The sequence below is a fragment of the Agelaius phoeniceus genome, chromosome 3 (genome assembly GCF_051311805.1).
Source record: "Agelaius phoeniceus isolate bAgePho1 chromosome 3, bAgePho1.hap1, whole genome shotgun sequence".
In the NCBI taxonomy this organism is placed as follows: domain Eukaryota; kingdom Metazoa; phylum Chordata; class Aves; order Passeriformes; family Icteridae; genus Agelaius; species Agelaius phoeniceus.
The window spans coordinates 59,041,184-59,060,754 of NC_135267.1; the positions used below are offsets into that span (position 1 = coordinate 59,041,184).

General features: G+C 43.6%; 1 protein-coding gene across 1 annotated transcript in view; it reads left to right on the forward strand.

The window, feature by feature from the left end:
- Positions 1-256: 256 nt before the first annotated feature.
- The window catches only part of PPP1R14C (protein phosphatase 1 regulatory inhibitor subunit 14C), a 51,500-nt gene continuing 32,185 nt past the window's right edge, over positions 257-19,571 (forward strand). The window contains exon 1 of the mRNA XM_054629491.2: positions 257-737. Coding sequence (XP_054485466.1) covers positions 453-737 — 285 coding nt within the window. The 5' untranslated portion in view covers positions 257-452. The remainder of the gene's footprint in view (positions 738-19,571) is intronic.

Below are 19,571 nucleotides of genomic sequence, written 5' to 3' on the forward strand. Positions count from 1 at the left end.
CGCCCTGCCGCGGGCACAGCCGTTCCGCCTCCGCCGGCGGCGAGGAGCGGCCGCCCACGTCTCGCTGGCACCGGGGCAGCCCCGCGGCGCTCTCGGGGTGCTCCACGCTCCGCTCCGAGCTGCTGACGCCGGGCACGCTGACTCGTGCCGTGCCGTGCCGTGCCAAGCCGCTGCGACCGTGCCGCGCTGTGCCAACCCGAGCCGAGCCGAACCAAGCCAAGCCGTGCCGAGCCGAGCTGAGCCACACCGAGCCACACAGCCCCGCCTCTGTCCCCGCCCCAGCCGGTCCGGGCCCACCCCCGGCGGCGGGGCCGCTGCGCCGCCGAGCCGTGCGAGGCTTTAAGCGGCAGGTGCGGGGGAGCGGAGCACACGCGTGAGCGGCGGCTGCTGCGGCCCGGCGGTAGCGGCGGCGGGCGCCTTTCGGCTCGGCGGGAGCCGCGGCGGAGCGGAGCATGTCGGTGGCGACCGGGGGCAGCGAGGCGGCGGCAGCAGCGGGCGGAGGCGGCGGGAACCGCGTTTTCTTCCAGAGCCCCCGCGGTGGCGGCGGGAGCGGCGGCTCCTCCGGCAGCTCCTCCCGGGAGGACTCGGTGTCGGCAGCGGCGGCCGTGGTGCAGGTCCAGCAGCGGCGCCACCAGCAGGGGAAAGTGACGGTGAAATACGATCGGAAGGAGCTGCGGAAGCGGCTGGTGCTGGAGGAGTGGATCGTGGAGCAGCTGGGGCAGCTCTACGGCTGCGAGGTGCGGGGCCGGGGTCGCGGGGTCCCCGGCGCGGTTGCTGTCGCCTCAGTCCCCTCGCCCGCCGCTGCGTCCCTCGCCCCCGGCATCCTCCTTCTGCTCCGAGTCGCATTTCGGCGGTGGGCAGAGGAGCGCTGTCACCGCCACCTCCAAATGACATTCCCGGTCCACCGCCTCCACCCTGCCGCTGCCCCGCTCCTCAGTGGTGCCTCGGCTCGGGGAATGGTGAAAGGTGCCCCATGCCCTACAGAAAGGGTGTCCCCCGTGCCCTCCCGAGGTGAATAAGAGGGGACCGCCCTTTGGGGACGGGCGGTGGCTGCCGCTCGGCCGGGCACGGAAGGGTCCTTTTCCTCCGTGGGGGCTCCGGCGGCTGCGGCAGGTCCGGGAATGCCAGGAGGTTCGCCCGCGGCTGTGGGGGCCGGGAGCCGCTGTCCCCGCAGCCTTCCAGGGCAGGGCAGACCGGGGCTCCGAGGCGCCTTCCTCGGGCTGGGCGGGCGTCGGTCTCCGTTAGACGCGAGCTGGCCCAGCGCCGGAGCTCGGTGGGTCGGGGAGCAGAGCGGTGTGCTGGGCACAGGGAGAGCCGGACGGGGGAGCGGGACCTGCGCGGGGGATGTGCGGAGGCGGCTGGTGTAGAGGAGAGACTGCGGTGCGGGTACGGTCCCCTCTGGATCGTGGTTATCCCGACCTACAAGAGTGGGGTAGATACTGGCCAGGAAATTTCAGTGACCAATTCGGAGATCATTAGGACGAGAATCGAAAACGCTGAGGGCTTGTATGTACGTGATTTCTACGTATCAAATCTGTTTTTCTGTTATTCTGGGCAGAGAGCGAGTGTTGCCAGAATGAATTCTCTTCTGTAGAGGACAGATGAGCAGGGGAATGTTTCGAGATTGTTGAAAGAAATGGCAACTGTTGTCTTCCTTGTGGAGATAACGATGTTGTAAACCTAATCCCCAATGGATCGTATCTCCCTTCCACTTCGGGTGTTTACTCTTACCAAAACGTTAAGGCTAAACCGAAGTTCACACATACTTTTCCCATCAGTCGTCTAATTCACTTTTGTTAGAGACTTCTGAAGTGAGATTTGTTGAAACCAGATATAAATTTTGCAGCTAGCATGTCCAGGAGCCAACATCTCACTCCTGAGCATGCTGGAGCTAAGAAGACAAGAGCTTGACAGTCCTTGAGGTGTGGATGTCTTTGGTGGATGTGAAAATATAAATAACCTGGGTGGAATATCTTGCACACACATAATACAAATGCTTTAAAGAAACTCCTTTAATCTCAAAAGTGATTTATTGGCAAATTTGTTAGAACAACACATAAAAAATGTGCATGTGTCAAGTTAAACCTCTTTAACTGTTCACATCCATGAGCTGTGGGAAGGAAAGATACAAATGGAAACTCCAGTTAGAAATAATAAAAATAAGCAGTTCTTAGTCTTCATCTTGGTGTGACTTGCCTCTCCAGTCTCATGACTTGTTTGGCCACATAGCCTGTAGGCTGTGAGGGTTTTCTGAGGCCGGAAGTGTTTACAGTTGTTTGTGTGAACTGATGATTCTGTGCCTGTGCAGGCTGATAACGCAGTTAGTGTCTGGCCTGCTGGATCTGTCCTCTGGTTTGACTCTCACTGCTCAAAAACACCAGGCCTGTTTGGGCTGTGTGCTTTTGACAGACTGGTGAACTTGTTCTGTTCATAAGAAAGGATGTGGTATATAGGAGCAAAGCCCAATGGAATTGTTGCTGTTCTTCACAGTATTCAAATCACAGGCTTGTTGGACAAAAATCATTCATTCTTTTCCTTGTTATAGTTATTGCTTCCAACTAAAGTAGAAGGATGTATGCTTTAGAAGGTCTCTATTAAGGTGGAGACCATATATAGCTGAATAAAAATAACTTGTTAGATGGTTTGGTTTCTGAAGTGACTTTTAGGGGGAAAAGTGGTTTAGCATAACAGAATAAAATGCTTTTAGATTTGAAGGCCAAGGGCAAAATATTTAAGTCATTTTCTGCTCATCTTTGCTATTATGCATCAACTCTATCCAGAGTCAGCACAGATGATGGTAGTGAAAAGGTCAAGCTATTAATATACTATCAGAATAAAGTTGAAGATGTATGATGAGTGTAGTGATTAAAGACAATAGCAGTTTAATGCAAGATGCTTTGCTTGAATCTGCTTGAATTACTTCTAGGCTTAGAGATGTAGCTCTCAGGCTGAAATTTAATCACCTATGCAGACAGTTAATAACCCTGTCTGAGGGCAGGTTAGGAGGGGGTTGGGAATTGCTCACTTCAACTTCTATGGAAGATCCACAATAACTTCCCAATGCAATGACATTTACATTCTGTAATGATCTAAAATCTTCCAGATTGTCAGAAATAGTCATTGAATTTTTAATCCTGGAAGAGCTAACCAATGTCAGTGTTTCATTGTTATTCTGATTCAGAGCTCTATTTCTAAGGAGCAGTGCACTTCATTTCTGGGAAGAGCCAGAAATAAGTAGAGGGTGCTTGCAATGTGGTGCACTGAAAGTCTGTAAGAAGACTTGCATGTCTCTTTGTTAGACTGCATAAATGTAGTGCCTGCTCACTGTTTTCCATTTAAATAATGTTTGCTATTATGCTAAGATTCATCAGTAAGTGGATACTTACAGAAAGATTCCCTTTATTTAAAACAAAACATGTACTCAGTCTCTCAAGTACTTGCAAGTTAAGTCAGCTATAAGCCTGTCTTGGCATGGCGACAGTTTAGGAGATGAGGTTGGGAAATAACAAGACAGGTTTGTTTGTGTTCTTTTTCTAGTGGATCTTGTCTTTACTGGTACATTTTTAGTTTTAAAAATTGGATGCAAAGCAATATAATGGTGTTGGGAGTGTGATTTAGAAGGAGACTATTTTTAATGCAGACCTCAGTTATATGACACAGAGTTTGGCTTTAGAAAGGTTACTTTCACATGATGCAGACTCTAGGGATAAAAGACCCTTTACCTGAATGGTAAAGGTTATCAAGGTAGAAAACTTTAATAGGACCAGAGAGACTTAAGCAGGATTTGTTTGGCACCAGAACTTGCCAGGCTAATGTACTCAGGTCAGGTGCTGCAGGTGAAATTGGTCTGGCTGTCTGCTTCTGGGACTGCTTCATTAAAAAAAAAGAAATAAGTTTTATAACCTGTTTGTTCTGGTTCCTGTGAATGCTGAAACTGAGGTTATGGTTGCAGGTTAGTACATTGAAAATGCAATACTTTAGTTGCAGGACTTGAACTGGCTTCAGTGTTGACCTTTATTAGGTATCTTGGTACTAAAAATAGTTTCTTCACAGATGCTTTGTGTTTTGGGCTAAGTCCATTATTGGTTAAGAATTGCAAAATAATACTGCAAAGAGCGACTTACACCATCACTATTCAATCCCTGATGGCTTGCAACTTGTAGCTCAGCATGAAAGTGGTGACAGACCAGTTTTCCAAATGTATGATCTATGTTGTGTGCACCTGCCAAACTTGTATGACTTTGTATATGAAAAACAGAGACTACTGGACTTGTCCCCAGAAACCATTCAATTTTGCAGGTGAATTTCTGTGCTCTGGGGTCCTGTCTATCCAGAATTATAGCATTTGCTATAAATGGCACACTGATTTTTGCACAATAATGAAGAAAGGTTTTGCTTGTGCTATGGATTTGTTGCTGACTATTTTTTAATGTAGAAATTTACATGTGCAAATCAAATGAGCCCCTAGACTTTGCACTCTAAAAGCTAAATACAAGACTTGCCTTCTGAGATATTGCTGAGCTTAGCTGAGTAATCAACTATTTTATTAGAGTATGTCTAGTGATATATGGAAGTCAGTGCTTGGCTGGGCATATGATGTTGGTCTGGAAGTACCAGAGTGTTGTGTCCAAGCTTATTATTTTTCCATTCCAGGAATGGAAATATGCTGAGATTGTGTTTAAAAATTCACTGTACAATAAAATGCAGTTGGAAGAGCTGCCCATAAAGGCCCTTCAGGCATTTCCATTAAGAGTACAAATCCATGTCAGACTGAGAATTGTTTTGTGTTAGATTTTCTTCCATCTTCTGGTATAGATACTGCAATGACAAGAGTGGCATGAAGCACTGAAATGGGTAGGGATTTCATGTTGGCAATGGAGTATGGGAAGGAAAGGAGCAATTTAGCTCAGTCCTGTACAGATCAAGAGCTCCCTTTGCCTGGTTGCTCAGTGACTGCAGAGAGCACCCTCTTTGTCTTCCTGAAGCTGCTGGGATATGCTAACATTTCCCTCCACACACTCTGTCTTTTCCAAAACAGCCCGGTCAGCGTGCTGCTAAGGCTGCCATGTGGTGATGTGGACCTGATGGTATGATCAGGTACTACTTATGCCTCAGGCTCTAGTGAGGTAATGTTTGAAATTTATTATTCATTTCTCAGAAAGGCGTTTGGTAAGAAGATCCACTGAATAAAATGCTACAGAAGCAAACTTTTGCCTACAGTCTCACTCTTTGAATAAACTTCTAACTTGGACTAAGATCTCAGAAATGGTAATTGCATGTGGATTTCTTTCTCAATGGATTAGAAGTGGAGAGAAGCTGAGAAGAATCTGAGAACTAGAGAGAGTGTCGCTCCTTTAAAAAGATGCAAGTTAGTAGGAGGCATAATAAAGGATTTCTTTCTTTGGGAGATTGAGTGTTGCACTTCAGATGCATTGGAGTAAAGAACTTGTAGATCCACCAAGGTGCTTAGAAATTTATTTGAATTATTTATTTTGGACAGCTCTTACAGATCTCCATGTTGCACAGCACAAACTTTGGTGTACTCTCTTGAGAGCAAGAAATACTGGGCAACATACTTGTGTCAGTTGAAGAGTTTCTGTGATCAGAGATCTGTAAAGGACACAGGCAAGACAAGTGTAGCAAAGGCTTATTCTATCATGTAGCAACCACAGAAAGGTATTTGAATCCCAAGAGCAGAAAATGGGAAACCTAAGAAATGCACATTGTCTTAAAACAAACTTTGTAAAATGCATGCAGTTCTTTTTGGAGGAGTGGGCTTAAGGATCTGTGAGGGTAGCAAGCACCTGATTGTGATAAAGCCAGAGCCTTTTGTTTTTAAATGAACTTAAGATCTTGCCTTAAGTTCTAAATACCTACTCTAGCAGGAAGTGTACCACTGTTCAGCTACTGAACTTGCCTTCTTTTTGCATGCAACAGTGCAAAGGAATTCAAGGAGAGAAATTCATCACAGTCAGGTGCAAGGTTCTGCACATGGGTCAAAGCAGTCCTGACCACAAATGCAAGTGGGGTGGAGAACGGATTGAAAGCAACCCTCAGCAGAAAACTTGGGGGTGTTGGTTGACAAGAACCTCAACATGAGCTGGCAATGTGCACTTGCAGCCCTGAAAGCCAATTGCATCCCGGGCCACATTAAAAGCAGCATGGCCAGCAGGTCAAGGGAGACAGCTCTTCAGCATTTACTTCACTCTTGTGAAACCCCACCTGGAGTACTGCATCCAGCTCTGGGGCCTCCAGCATAAGAAGTACATGGACAGTTTGGAGTAAGTCCAGAGGAGGGCCACAAAGATGATCGGGGGCTGCAGCACCTCTCCTGTGAAGGCCAAGAGCTGGGAATGTTCAGCCTGGAGAAGAGAAGATTTCAGGGAAACTTAGAGAGGGCCTGAAAGATAGCTTGAGAGGGGCATGTAGTGAGAGGACAAGGAGGAATGGCCTTAAACTGACAGAGGACAGGCTTAGATGAGGTAATAAAGAATAAATTCTTCACTGTGATGGTGGTGAGGCACTAGAACAGGTTGCCTAGAGAAGTTGTGAACTTTGTATCCCTTGAAGTGTTGAGGTTGGATGTGGCTGGCCCAGTGGAAGATGTCCCTGCCGATGGTAGGGGGATTGGAACTAGATGAGCGTTAAGATCTCTTCCAACCCAAACCTTTCTATGATTGCAAGAAAATTATCTTTTCTACTGTTTGATCTTTGTTTAGTCTAGATGTCATTTCTGTGCTGGTCATGGTTCATTGTTGTATCTGAATCAGCAGCAATATTCTTGACTTCCAATTTAAAGCTTCACAACACAGATTATTGCTCAGCGGCTTTCCATAGCAATTTTTTGTCCTTTTCCTCTCTGTTCAAGATGGAACTGGTTTCTTTGTTGAAGCAGTAGGTGTGGTTGTTTTATAACAAGGTGAATAAATAATTGATTGCTTACATCACTTAAGATTTTATAATTGTACTTCTTATTAACAGTAGCTTCCAATCTTGTGGGTACAAAGACTCTTGTGCCTTTAGGCAAATTGTTTTACATAGAGCTGGTTCTTGATTATCCAGGGTAACAAAAGAGAGGAGGGGGTGGGTGAATATGGATCCAATGGAAAAACTGTGGATAAAAAAAGAAATGGTAAAGTCTGCTACAAATCATACAGTGAATGTACGGCTGAAGGGGAAGAGGGGGAACTGGTCCTTTTAACCATTCAGCAAATTTTGTTTATAACAAAAATTCATTATATTGCTTTTGGGCTTGAGTGTAGCTTGGATGTGTTTGTACTTGTAGCACAATTAAACTACAACATGGATGATCCATCCCCAGGTAGCTGAGAGCAGGTTATATTGTGCTTTGTTGAAGGTGCTGGGCTGACTTGAGCACTGTTGGTTCCTTGTGTTATGACAGTCTCTCCTTATTCTCCGTGCTTTGCATTAGCTGATCTAACCTGTGCTGTCAAAGCAAATGCCTGAAACAAAAATAACCCTGTTTAAATGAGGAAAATACCTATTTCATGGAATGTTTGACTCCTCTTATAAGGCATAGGGAATATTTCTAAATAGGTCTTGAATGTAAATAAAAAGATGTGAAGTTAAGTCTTACTTCAACCATAACAAGTAGTGTGATAGTTGACTCTCATGACCACCCTAAACTCATTCTCTTTTGATTCATACCTTGCAAAGACTGGCTGAGCATGTTGCATTCTCATATTTATCCCTTTACAACAGGTTATCAGCCACTTGAAAACACTGTAATGGGACTTAAAACCCAACCAAAAAAGCCTATGTGGTTTGTAGTGCATACTACTGAACATAATGTGTACATACTTTACATAATATTTTGACAGTGCAGGGGATACCAATGGGCGAAAAAAGCTATCCCATCTCTAGCCCGATTCAGTCTGAGTTATGGTTCCCTTGTCTCTTGTCACTACAGGTGATAAAGCAGCAGCAGCAATATCAATACATTCTTCCAGTCTTCTGTCTTGCCTGCAGTATTCAAAAGCCAAGCTCTCATTTTTCCCTGCCTTACATCTAACTCCAGAAACTTCTATTTGACAGCACAAATTGAGCAGGTTAGATGTGGCCATCTATCTTTGTCACCGCAACTTTTGGCTGCCTGTTGTAAAACATGAGCAGCTTCTTTTGCTGTTCTCCCATGTGACACATGGAATTATGGAAGTCAAGATTTCTAGAACTTATTAATGCTGGAGAAGGGGGTATAAAATCTTAATTGTATGCAGTCCCTACAGCAGCAGTACAGCTTTATTTCAAAGGATAGAATAAATTTAGCCTGTTAAAGATCTTCTTGGAACAAGGAATTGCTTGGGCAGAGGTACACACTGAAACAAATCAAATCTTCTTTGAAGTGATAAGTATTTAATTCTGAGGATCACATTTCATTAGCAGAACTGTTACCTCCCCTCCCCACCACTCCCTCCCACCCTGGAAGCATGATCTCTATTCTAGGAACCAGTTCAGCATGGCATCTTAAATTATTTTCAGGGAACACACAGATTGCAGCCCCAGAAGGCATCTTGTATATTTTCAATCCATGTGATTATTTATCAGTAGCATAGATCTAGTGGACCTAAATATAGAGAAAAATCATAACATGTTACTATAGGTCTTTAATTATTAGAACACTTGTAGATTTTTAATTCAGTGCAATACTGTTCAGCCTGTAAAGCAAAGGTAGTATAGAAGATAGCATTAATTAAGAGGCCTAATGGTAAGGAAGTGGATGGCTAGTGTGTGTAGTGATGCTAGTCTAGAGATGGCACTTCTAGTGGTGACTCAGAAGAGTTCACCATTCCAAATATGCTGCCAACAAGAGGATCAGACACACTTCAGTCCTCTGTGTTGGACTTCATGAAGTGCAAATGATGGCACAATCAATGCCTAATGAAAATCCTCTTACCAGACTGTCTTAATAGGATTACTTTCCAGAAGACAGAACTGGGAAGGATCTCCTAGGTCACATGGTCTGCCTTCTTATTTGCAGATAAGCTCTTTGCATTTGATGTAATTTTTTAATGGAGTAACTTGGCTATATGATGTTTCTTTCCACATTATTTTATGTATTTAAATATTACTTTTAAACCCTTTAGGTGCTAGGATCTTTCCCATCCTTTCCATAAAATATAGAAAGACATAAATGAAAGACCAATACTTGCTTGGAATGCGCTTGCTTGGACTTTCACTCTGGGGTGAAGTTTAAACAGATTGTAAATGTGCTTTACTGCCTGTTCTTACTCTGGGCATCATCAGACTCAAGTGATGACCACAGCTAAGGGGTAGAAGTATTAAGACAGTGATTCTCCTGTAGGTCACTTACTACCTTATAACAAAATCCATCTTTTGAGTACGTCTGCAGACTCTGGGAGAAATGTGCTTACTAATATTTCATGGAATTCATTTAGCACTCCTTAGGAAATATGTTAGTGGCTTAAGATCCTAACTTATTTTAGCACTTAAATGGTAAATTTTTTGAAGTAGATATCTAAATTAACTCTAGCATGATACAAGTGATTAGTTCTACTTTAGATGACTAGTATATAACATTTTGACATACTTTAAACAAAAAGAATAAGCCTCTACAGTTGGTTTACATTTTAAAAGATAGTACCTGAAGCATATAGTGCACTTTTTTTTTAGTCAGAAGAGAATTCCATATGTTCTGAAATAAACTATTGTCTTTTTATTTTTGTTATGCTATCATGCCATTTTAGGTTTATAGTAAAATTTTGTACTCCTGTTTTAGGTGTGTTGAGGTAAAACTGCATACATAGTCTTCTTTCTTAAAACATTAACAAAGCTTCCTAGAATTTGGATTATGTTGATATTGAAAACTGAATCTTTTCTGAGTGCAGAAACTGGTGAGGGGAAGGAGTGCTGGTGGTAATTAGCTAACTGGCAGCCAGAAACATTCCAGCTCTTACTTCAGCTCTTGCTGCAGTACTGCCTAGTCTGCTTAGCTAAAGATTTAATCAACTTGCTTATAGCTAGCCAACTACTTTTTGTTTATTAAACCCAAACTCTTAGGCAGAAAATTTGGTTTAGTGTCATGAAGTAATTGTGATAACCAGAGAATTCATTTATATGAGGAAGCAAATCTTTCACTGTATAATCTGGAGACTGTCTTGTTTCAGGCTGGGGGCAACAGAGGCTTCCAGGACTCGTTTCGTAAAAATCAACACCTAAACAACATCTCTGCCTTTTTTTTCCCAATATGTCTCTGAATGCTTTTTATCTTCTTTATTTTAGCTTCTTATCAGATTTCACCTTAAAATATGTAATGATTACATTGGAATTGTTAGCTCTTGCTCTTGGTTAGTAGTTTGAGGTGCATTTAATGTAGCAAGTGGAAAGAGGCAGCACTATGTGCCAAAATACTTTTCTGAGAATCTGACAGTAAGAAGAAGCACTGGAATCAAACAGGGGTCCTATATAGTCTTTAGCTTCCTTCTCTTTTTGTCATCCTTGGTGGGATAGTCACAGCAGGTTATGCCACCTCCTGGATCTGGAGTTGTTTGTGAATTCATTTTAAAGATCCCTCAGGCACTTTTCCATGTTTTGCAGTTCAGGGACTTGCCTGTGTAGCCAAGTGTTGTCTCTGGCCCCCAGGGAAGAGGAGTGTCTGCTTTAAAGCATGTTAGAACTCCTGCTGATATTTCTTGACACCAGTGGACCAGAGCCAAGATGCATTGACTGCCAGTCCCTGGCCTGCCTGCTGCTCCAAATGAGTATCTGGGGGGAGAGAGAGTCATCACTGTGTAGAGCACACTGCTATGCCCAGGCACCACTTGGAGGAGTGACTTTCTACAAAACATGAGAAACTCTCTGTATCTCTTGCATGCATACATTTCTTCAAAAAGATTACATTGCTTCTAGATTCTGCAGGATGTAAGCTCACTTGTTTTGATACCACTGAATAAAACATTCCTCCCCCTGCCCCCCCCCCCCTCCCCCCCGAAAACACAGAAAATAGACTTCTTGTCTCTTGTGTTAAATCTTAAAAGACCTAATACTTCTGGCTAAAGAAATAATAATGATTGAAAACTGTCTCCTGTTCCAATCAGTAACACTTTAATTGGCTGGTAAGACAAAAATGTGGTGAGAAGACTATGAGTGTGTCGGATGCTTGATGTACCCATAGTGTATGACTTTTATTGCAGAAGTCAATTTACACGCAGCTTCTCAGTGTAAAGAAAATCAATACCGGAGACTAACAGATTGTTTTTACAGGGCTGCTGAAACTGAGATGAGGAGAGCCATTTAGAAGGCCTCATTATATCACGTGCTCTTTCCTTGTGTTCTTTCAAACAATCTGATGGAGTAATTAATCCTTGAAGTGCCCCAAGAGGCAAACCTACTTGATTGCACTGCTGTTTAGCCTAAATTCCCAGACTGCAAAGGACCTGGTGTTGATCCCGTTTGATCAAAATTTTTACATGGAGCATATATTCCTTAGGTTTTTTTCCATCTTCTCTCTTAGAAGAAAGCAATCAATCTGTCGAATTTGACCTGGTGTGGCACGGTCCTAGTCGTTATTTCATTCTTGCTGTAGGCAGAATTATGTACAAATTGCAGGGAAGCAGTCAGCTGTGCCTGTTACTGCTTGGAGATGGAGAGTGACCTGCTCTTGTGAATCGCAGAAGGCAGGGATGTCCTGTGACTACTATGTGGAAAATCACTTCACTTGCATAGTCATCAAGGCAGCAACATTTAAGCCTGGTGGCTTAAGCTCTGTGCCTTTCAAGAGTGGCTAGGTAACAGTGATTTGGTGTACAACCTGTGTTTGCTAAACTATTTGCCAAACTATTTCTGCTTGATGTGAAAGTGGATGATGACAAAAAACCATGATGTGATGTTTTGTTTAACATAAGTAACATCCAGGCATAGACTTAGCATGTCCTATTTTTGTATTGAGAACACAAAGCATTTGTTCTGGAGACAGCGCTTGATTTTCAACAAATGTCTTGTTGAGATTGAATCTATGTTATGGGTATGGTTAGGAGGTGTTGAATGCTTCTCTTCCACTGCTCAGTATAGTCTGTGATCAATGCCTCTTCTTCATTTAGCAATTTCACACTCTAGTGATTCCTTTCGACTTCTGTAGAGATGCACAAATTAGACAACAATTCCTTAACCAGCATGTTCTGGCTGTATTTGGATAAGTTGTTTTGACAGTTCAGTTATAAAAACTGCAAAATAGTGGTGTCAGTACTGAAGAAGATTAAATGTAGTCTGTGACTGGGTATCAGTTTCTTCTCTATGCTTACTAGTGACACTGAAGCTGCAGAGTGCAAGGTTCTTTGAATAATGAGCACAGATTTAATTTTTTTTTAAAAAATTAACCAACAGAATTGGACAAATGGAATACCTGGTGTGCTCTACTATGACTAGCAGTTCCTTCTTGGAAAAACAGGCATTTTGGTATCATAAAGTCTTTTCCCTGTAATCACATCATCTCACCAATGATTTTTTTTCTGTACTATATAGATGATAGAGCTGCAGCCATTGTAGCAGGGGATTGACTTTAATTATTGAAGTTATGGGCACAATGAGGTGGAGAGTTCTCAAAATTCAGAATCCTGTGGCATTTGCCCTTGTATTTCGTGTGATACTTGGTCTTCATCATTTAGTAGCAATGGCATGAATCCCAGAGAACTGCTCTGCCTTGTGTCTTGCCCACACCCCCACCTGCTGGCTATAACCCCGTGTTCACTGCCCGTGGCTCTAGGGTAATTTATCCTCTTAGGATGCATACCACAAGGACACATCTCCTGCCTTGAGAACAGCTCTGAAATGTAAGTGCTTGAGAAGTTGGAGTAATTGGTAACTTTTTAAAAAATCCTTGTCCTAGCAAGTCATAGTTGTCCTAACTGTCATAAACACCATGCCTTTTACTAGTGGAGAACAAATACATCTCTCTCCTCTAGAGCTTGTTTCTGTGTCTCTGCAATAGGCAGCAGAAGGATTTCCACTGCCTCTGACTGGGAAGTGCTGGGTTATCAGGGCCAGGTGGGAAGAGATTAGGGAAGAAAGTGGAAAGTTGTTCCTGGAGAGGTAGAACTAAGGTAGAGATGGCAGTAAGCATGTATAAAGTGTATAATAGGCTGCCTGCCTCGTTTCCTCGTTTTTCCAGGTTATTTCTTTCACACTAGCATGTACTTTAGATCCAGGTGTGTAGGTGTTTGTCTCTTTGGCCAAATTCTGCTGGCTTGCTTGTGCTAGTTTGATAAATATAAGTAATGTTTCTTCTGGATTGCTTTCTTCCTGTGCCCTCAAGTCCCTGGTCAAACTTGTCCCCTGTGTCTTTCTCTACTAAAGACTCACAGAAATATTCACGGTAGTGAAAGAGAGAACTACAGAAGTCAGGGGTTGTAGGGACAAACAGGATTGACAGTAGCTTGCTCTAAGCTTGCTTCTCTTCCTCTAGATGTTGCTCTTTGGACAAATAGGAGCTGGAATTTAGGAAGACTTGTTTGAATATTGTTTGAAGCAGTGCCACTATTGGAGAGTCCATTGGAGGCAGGTTAGAGGGAGAAGTAATATGGTTGCTATCAATAACTGCTAATATTTTCTACAATTAGTGAGGATGTCGGTACATTTAACTCTGAAGACATAATGATGTACTGAAATGCTTCTAAAGCATTTGTCCAGTGGTTTTTGTAACTTGTACATCAGATCTGGGCAAATGTCTTCAGGTACACTTGTACAGTTATCCCATCACTCCAAGCCTATTGCCGACAGATGAAATGGTCTTTGTAGATGGCTCTTTCTCAGACAGTTCTGGGATGATAAGTGTTCAATAAGATAAGTTGTTCATGGCCATAAGGATTTTCTTATGGATCAGGTCTAAAGGTCTGAGGTGCTGGCTGCAGCAAAAATGAAATAATAGACAGGTTTGAATTTATGTTCTGCACTCTGTCCCTCTTAAAGGCATGTTATGAGGCAAATTTTTAAGAGAGGAGATTTTCCACTCATGAAAATCAGCTAAACACTTACTTAATTTTAGTATTCCACCTCTGATACAGATGGTTAGTGTTAGAAAATTGCAGCCTTCCACCATGATTGTTGAAGTGACCTGTTCACCCTGTCACATTATGGCATCTGCTTCTGTTACAGAATACCACTATTTTCTCATTCTTTTGACTCTTAATTTATTTTTTTTTATAAAAAGGCAAAACCTGAACAATATATGCAATTATTTCTGTAGCACTCAACAGGAGAATTAGGGATGTATTTTGGAAGCATTGTAACAGACTGGCTGGCTATGCCTTGAAAAAGCATATTTCTTCCTTTTTCATTTTCACAGCTGCAGTGTTAAGCATAAAAGCAGTGAAGTTAGGGTATGTCTGACTCTGTCCTCCCACACTGGCTCGTTTTTCATGTCATATGTTTGTTACTTTCAGGAGTCATCCATGTTTATGTGGGTTTTGGTTTTGGCTTTGATTTTCAAATGGTCAGTTAGCAAATCAACATTAAGAAAGTTGCATGAAAGCCTAGCCTGGGAGTTTCTTGCCCTGGAAGAGAAAATGCATTGACATATATATATAGACAAGGCAAAAGAAGGGAAGCCATCTGTGCGTTAGCAAAGACTGACTTGCAGGGTAGCTGTGTGCAGAGCAGTTGGCTCTCAGCTCTGCTGCTGTAGATGAGGAGTCTTTACTTGCTGTAGTCTAAGGAGAAGGGGAAGAATAATAGCAAGTGGAGGCTGTGTGTTACTGGAGAGGAACTAATATATGCAAATATATTCTTGTTTGGCATTACTCTGACATTGTGTTGGAGATATTGCAGGAAATGAGACATGGAGTGGAAGCTGGAAGAAAAGGAGTGTGACTTCTTGTCTCCTCTCTTCTGATATAGAAATTCTCCCCTCTCAAATCTTGTAATGCTCATTGTAGAAGAGCAGTGATGCTGGAGCTGACTTCTGATAAAAATACAGCTGCACGGCACTGGTATTGCTGGTGGGGTTGTCTGGCAGTGAGGGAAGAAAAAACCTGGGCACCCTTGGGAAAGGAGGATGGTTGTGGAATCATAGAATTGCTTAGGTTGGAAAAGACCTTTAAGATCATTAAGTCCTAACATTAACCTAGCACTGCCAAGTCTGCCAGTAAACCATGTCCCCATGTGCCACATCTACATGTCTTCTAAATCCCTATGGGTATAGTGACTCAACCAATTCCTTGGGCAGCGTGTTTCCATGAATGGCAACCCTTTCCATGAAGAAATTTTTCCTAATATTCAATCTAAACCTCCCCTGGCATGACTTGAGGCTGTTTGCTCTTGCCCAGTCAGTTGTTACTTGGAAAGAGAGACCAACACTTACTTTCAGATACTTGTAGGGAGCAATAAGGTCTCACTGAGCCTCCTTTTCTCCAGGCTAAACAACCCCAGCTCCCTCAGCTGCTCCTTGTAAGACTTGTGTTCCAGACTCTTCACCAGTTCTGTTGCCCTTCTCTGGACATGCTGCAGCACCTCAATGTCTTGTTGTGAGTGGCCCAAAACTGAACATAGGATTTGAAGTGTGAAGTGAAGGCCTCCGTACAAGGTGATGATCACTCCCTTGTCCTGCTGGCCACACTATTTCTACTACAGGCCAGGATGCCATTGGCCTTCTTGGCCACATGAGCTGGCTTGGGCTAAGCTGCTGTTGACCAGCACCCCCAGGTCCTCTTTTAATCAGCAGCTTTCCAGCCACTCTTCCACAAGCTCGTAGAGCTGCATGGGACTGTTGTGACCCAAGTGCAGAACCCAGTACTTGGCCTTATTGAGCCTTAGCCCAACAATCCTGCCTGCCCAGATCCCTCTGCAGACCCTCCAGCAGATCAACATTCCTTCCCAACTTAATGTCATCTGCAAACTGACTGAAGGTGCACTCAATCCCCTCATCCAGATCTTCAGTAAAGATATTGAGCAGGACTGATCCCAATCCTGACCCTGTGACTGGCTAATGGTCACCAGCAGTGGCAGCCCAGTCTGGCTCCCCAGAGCTGGGCAGGAGGTGTTCTTTGCATGAGCTCATCTGGGGATACTTCTACCAAAAATGACTGCACAACTGGTGTTTGGTGGAAGATCTGCTCTTCAGTGTTGGTTTATGCAGTGGTCTGGCAGTGCTGCATGGGGCTCACTGCAGCGTGCAGCCCTGGGCCTGGCTGCAGGTCACCCACCTGCCACTCCTGTTCCATGGGCATTGCCTGGGGCAGGGGATGGCAGCCAGGGCCTGGCCCACCCCCAGCCAGGAGCAGGCAGCCAGCCAAGCCAAGGGCACTGGGGCAGCCCCAGCCCTGGCATCTCCCTGTGGCTGGGCCGGGGGAAGGCTGGGATGTGGGTCTGGCTCAGCAGGGCCAGTGGCTGGGCAGGGCTGTGGCACCTGGCCCTGCTGGGACGTGGCTGGGCAGGGGCTCATGGCCCCAGGAGCTGACATGGGGGGCTGTGGGGATGGCCCTGCAGCCCAGGCTCTCGGTTTGGCTGCCTGGTCTGGCTTGCCTGTGGGCAGAACCTGTTTTAGGATATATTTTTATAGGAGCGTTTGGGGGCTGGGTGTTTCTTAAGGCTGTTGGGGGCAAATAGAGGAAGTTTGTCCTTGAAGGGAGAGCTCCAGGTCTGGATTGCAGACTGTAACACAGGGCTGTAGGTTGTGTTAACATGTGTGTCATGACTGAGAGTTTGAAGAGGTCATGAAGAGGTCTGAAGAACTGCAGACCCAGTTATGTTATCATAATCAAAGTGGCCATATGGACCCTGATGAGAAGGTGTGTGTGGCACCATTACTTTAGTTTTTATGTAAAGATTTGTTTTTTGAAGTGCCTTTGTTCAGCCATGAAACCCATTTAAATGTCAACTTCTGAAACCGCGTTTCTTATTTTAATTTCGTCACATCACAACAGTTTGATATGCTGAAAGATTTTGCTTGCTACAGTCTTTGTTGCTGAGGCTGAAATAGCTGTAAAAGGCAGAGCAGGAGACAGGAAGGGAGAAGAGGGACAGGCTAAGCCCAGAGTCCATTAATGCTGCTTGGAGGCCCTACAGTCCTGTCAGGGACTGGGGGCTGGCTGGAGGTATTAAAAGGAGAAAAGAAGATAGTACATGAGTACTATATCTGATCCACTGAAGCTGGCCATGCACTCTCCTCCCATCACTGTCATTTAAGTGCAGTGGTAGATAACACAGGATTAAAGGAAGTACAGGAGCTGATTACTTTTCTGGTTGTATCTTCGTAACATTTAGAACTACCTGACCTGTGAAGATTTCTGCAAAGATTCCTGTAGGTAAAAAAAAAAAGGACTAAATTTGCTGGATAATAGTTTCTTTGCAGCAGTGTCAGCTGGTCTTGACTGCTGCTGTGTTAATGGTGCCTTAGCCAGCAGGCTAATGGCAGCTTTGAAAACAAAAACTTACCCTGCTTCATCCTATTCATATCCAAAGAGATGTACATTTCCAATCCTAATGATCCATTTAACTGCCAAGATTAAACACAAGAAAAAAATTATATGCAATTAAAGAGGAAGAAGCATGTTAATGTAACATCGAGGCTGCGTGATTGAGGACAGTCAAGCAACTGGAAGACAGATCTTTAAAACTGAGGTAAGTTTTCATTTGGCTCTTAGAGAATTTTATTCTTCCTGTTTCCCAGATAAATATTTACATTGCTTTGATTCTGAAGCACAGTCTGAAGTGCTCAAAGGTTAATGAACAAAGCTTCAGCATTAAGGGCTAGCTAAGTATTTCCTCCATGTCAGAGATGGAAACAATCACTTTATGACACTCATACTTGATGGTAAGATACTACTGGAAGGTTGTTGGAATGATTCATTTGTTTAAACTGTATTTAATTTAGGACCACCTCCATTTACTGTTTGTAATTCCTGTTTCCTAAGAGTGGAGCTCCTCACTTGCTTTAGAAACCAAGTTCCTTGTGAATTGCAGACTTCTGCAGGATAGCAAGCTTGTAGTGCACAAGCATGCTTCAAGCATGCAAGACAGCCTTGCATGTAAAACAGCCAGATGCAGAGCAGGTGCACTGACCTGGGCTCCTGGACCCAGTGCACTTGTAAGCAGCATGGATCACTGTGTACTTGGCCACTTCAGTCCCATGTGCCTGTTGCTAGGACTGCTGGTGTCTTATTCCCACGGGGTTTTTTTTCTGCATTAAACTGAGCTGCTTTTTATTTCCCAGGGAATTGTGGGAACTTGTCTGTTCTTGAGGCATGTTTTGAAGGGGAAGGGAAGAAGATATTGTGGGAAAGCATCAAATAACTGAATTTGCTTTAGGGCTGAAATCAAAGGGCTATAATCATCAAAAGGTGGAAGAGAACTAGCCCACAAGAAAGCAGAAGTGAGGGTTTTGCCTGTAGCTCCAAATAGGCCAGGGTGGCTGAGAGTGGAGCACTGCATGCAAGGTGCACTGACTACTTATGTGAGTGAGTGGGAGCTCATTTGGAGCAGTGCATGAGTAAAGGCCAAAGCTGACTTGCAATAAAACAAAATGTTACAAGAAGGCCAGAATGGTTTCCTGTGAATGAAAAAGTTAAATGAGACAGCTACCATTGCCTTGGCTACTAGGGCAACCTGAAGATGCTTTGATTTAAAACTTTGGCCCAGTGCTCTTCTCACCTAAGCCAGATTGAATGTGTAGATAACATAAACCAGCAAGCTGCTCTTACTGAGAGACTGGTAATTTTTAACTGCAGCTTGTTTCTCTGTACATTTGGAATCTTGTAGATTGGAAGCTCAAGCAGCTATTATTTCTCCTTTGGCTCTATCTGCAGTGTTTCAGGGCTTCATATGAATATTCCCTACTTGAGTATATATATGGATTTTCAGTTATGAAAAGTAGGGTTTTTTTCTTTGTGTATACTTTCTGTTTGTTTGTTGAAACTTAAAAATTAACCTGTATTCCTTAGTGTATTTTAATAAATTGTTACCCAGATCTACAGCAGAAACCACAGTAGGAAATGAGTTCTGGTCTCTGTGTAGAAACAAGGTGAAACTGATGTCCTAATTTTTTCTAATTAACTACATAATTGTTTAATCCCTTTGGAAAATGGTAGTGTAAATGTGTGTACTTTGGTTTTGAATATTTTTGTTTTACAAAGTATCTTATGCCTTGGCTTGTCTTTATTCAGTGGTAGATGCCAAAGGCATTATATGAAGCATCTTCAGCATTTTTAAAGTGGAATAACTATAGAAGTACTCTTGGCACAGCTATCTCCTTCTTGCAGCTGAAGGTAATGGGGATTTTAAACAAAGGGATATTGGGAATGTTTGATTTCAGTGACTGGCAATGGGTTCTGCTACCTTCTTTTAACTCTGTGTTCCACAGGCCAGCTAGAAAGCTTGTGTTGGCCTCTTTTCTGGTCACAAAATCCTACCTGGTTGCCTGTATTTTGCTCTGCTGAAATGATGAGGCAAGGACTGCTACAGACATTCTATGTTCAGTGGATTTTACCCTGTGAACTCCTGTTATGGAAGGCAGGAGTTTATTATGAATGTAGGATTTATTAGTGTCCTGACATCTGTGCTTGGCACCGTGTGTGCAGAACTGAACCATTTGTGCTTTATCTAAA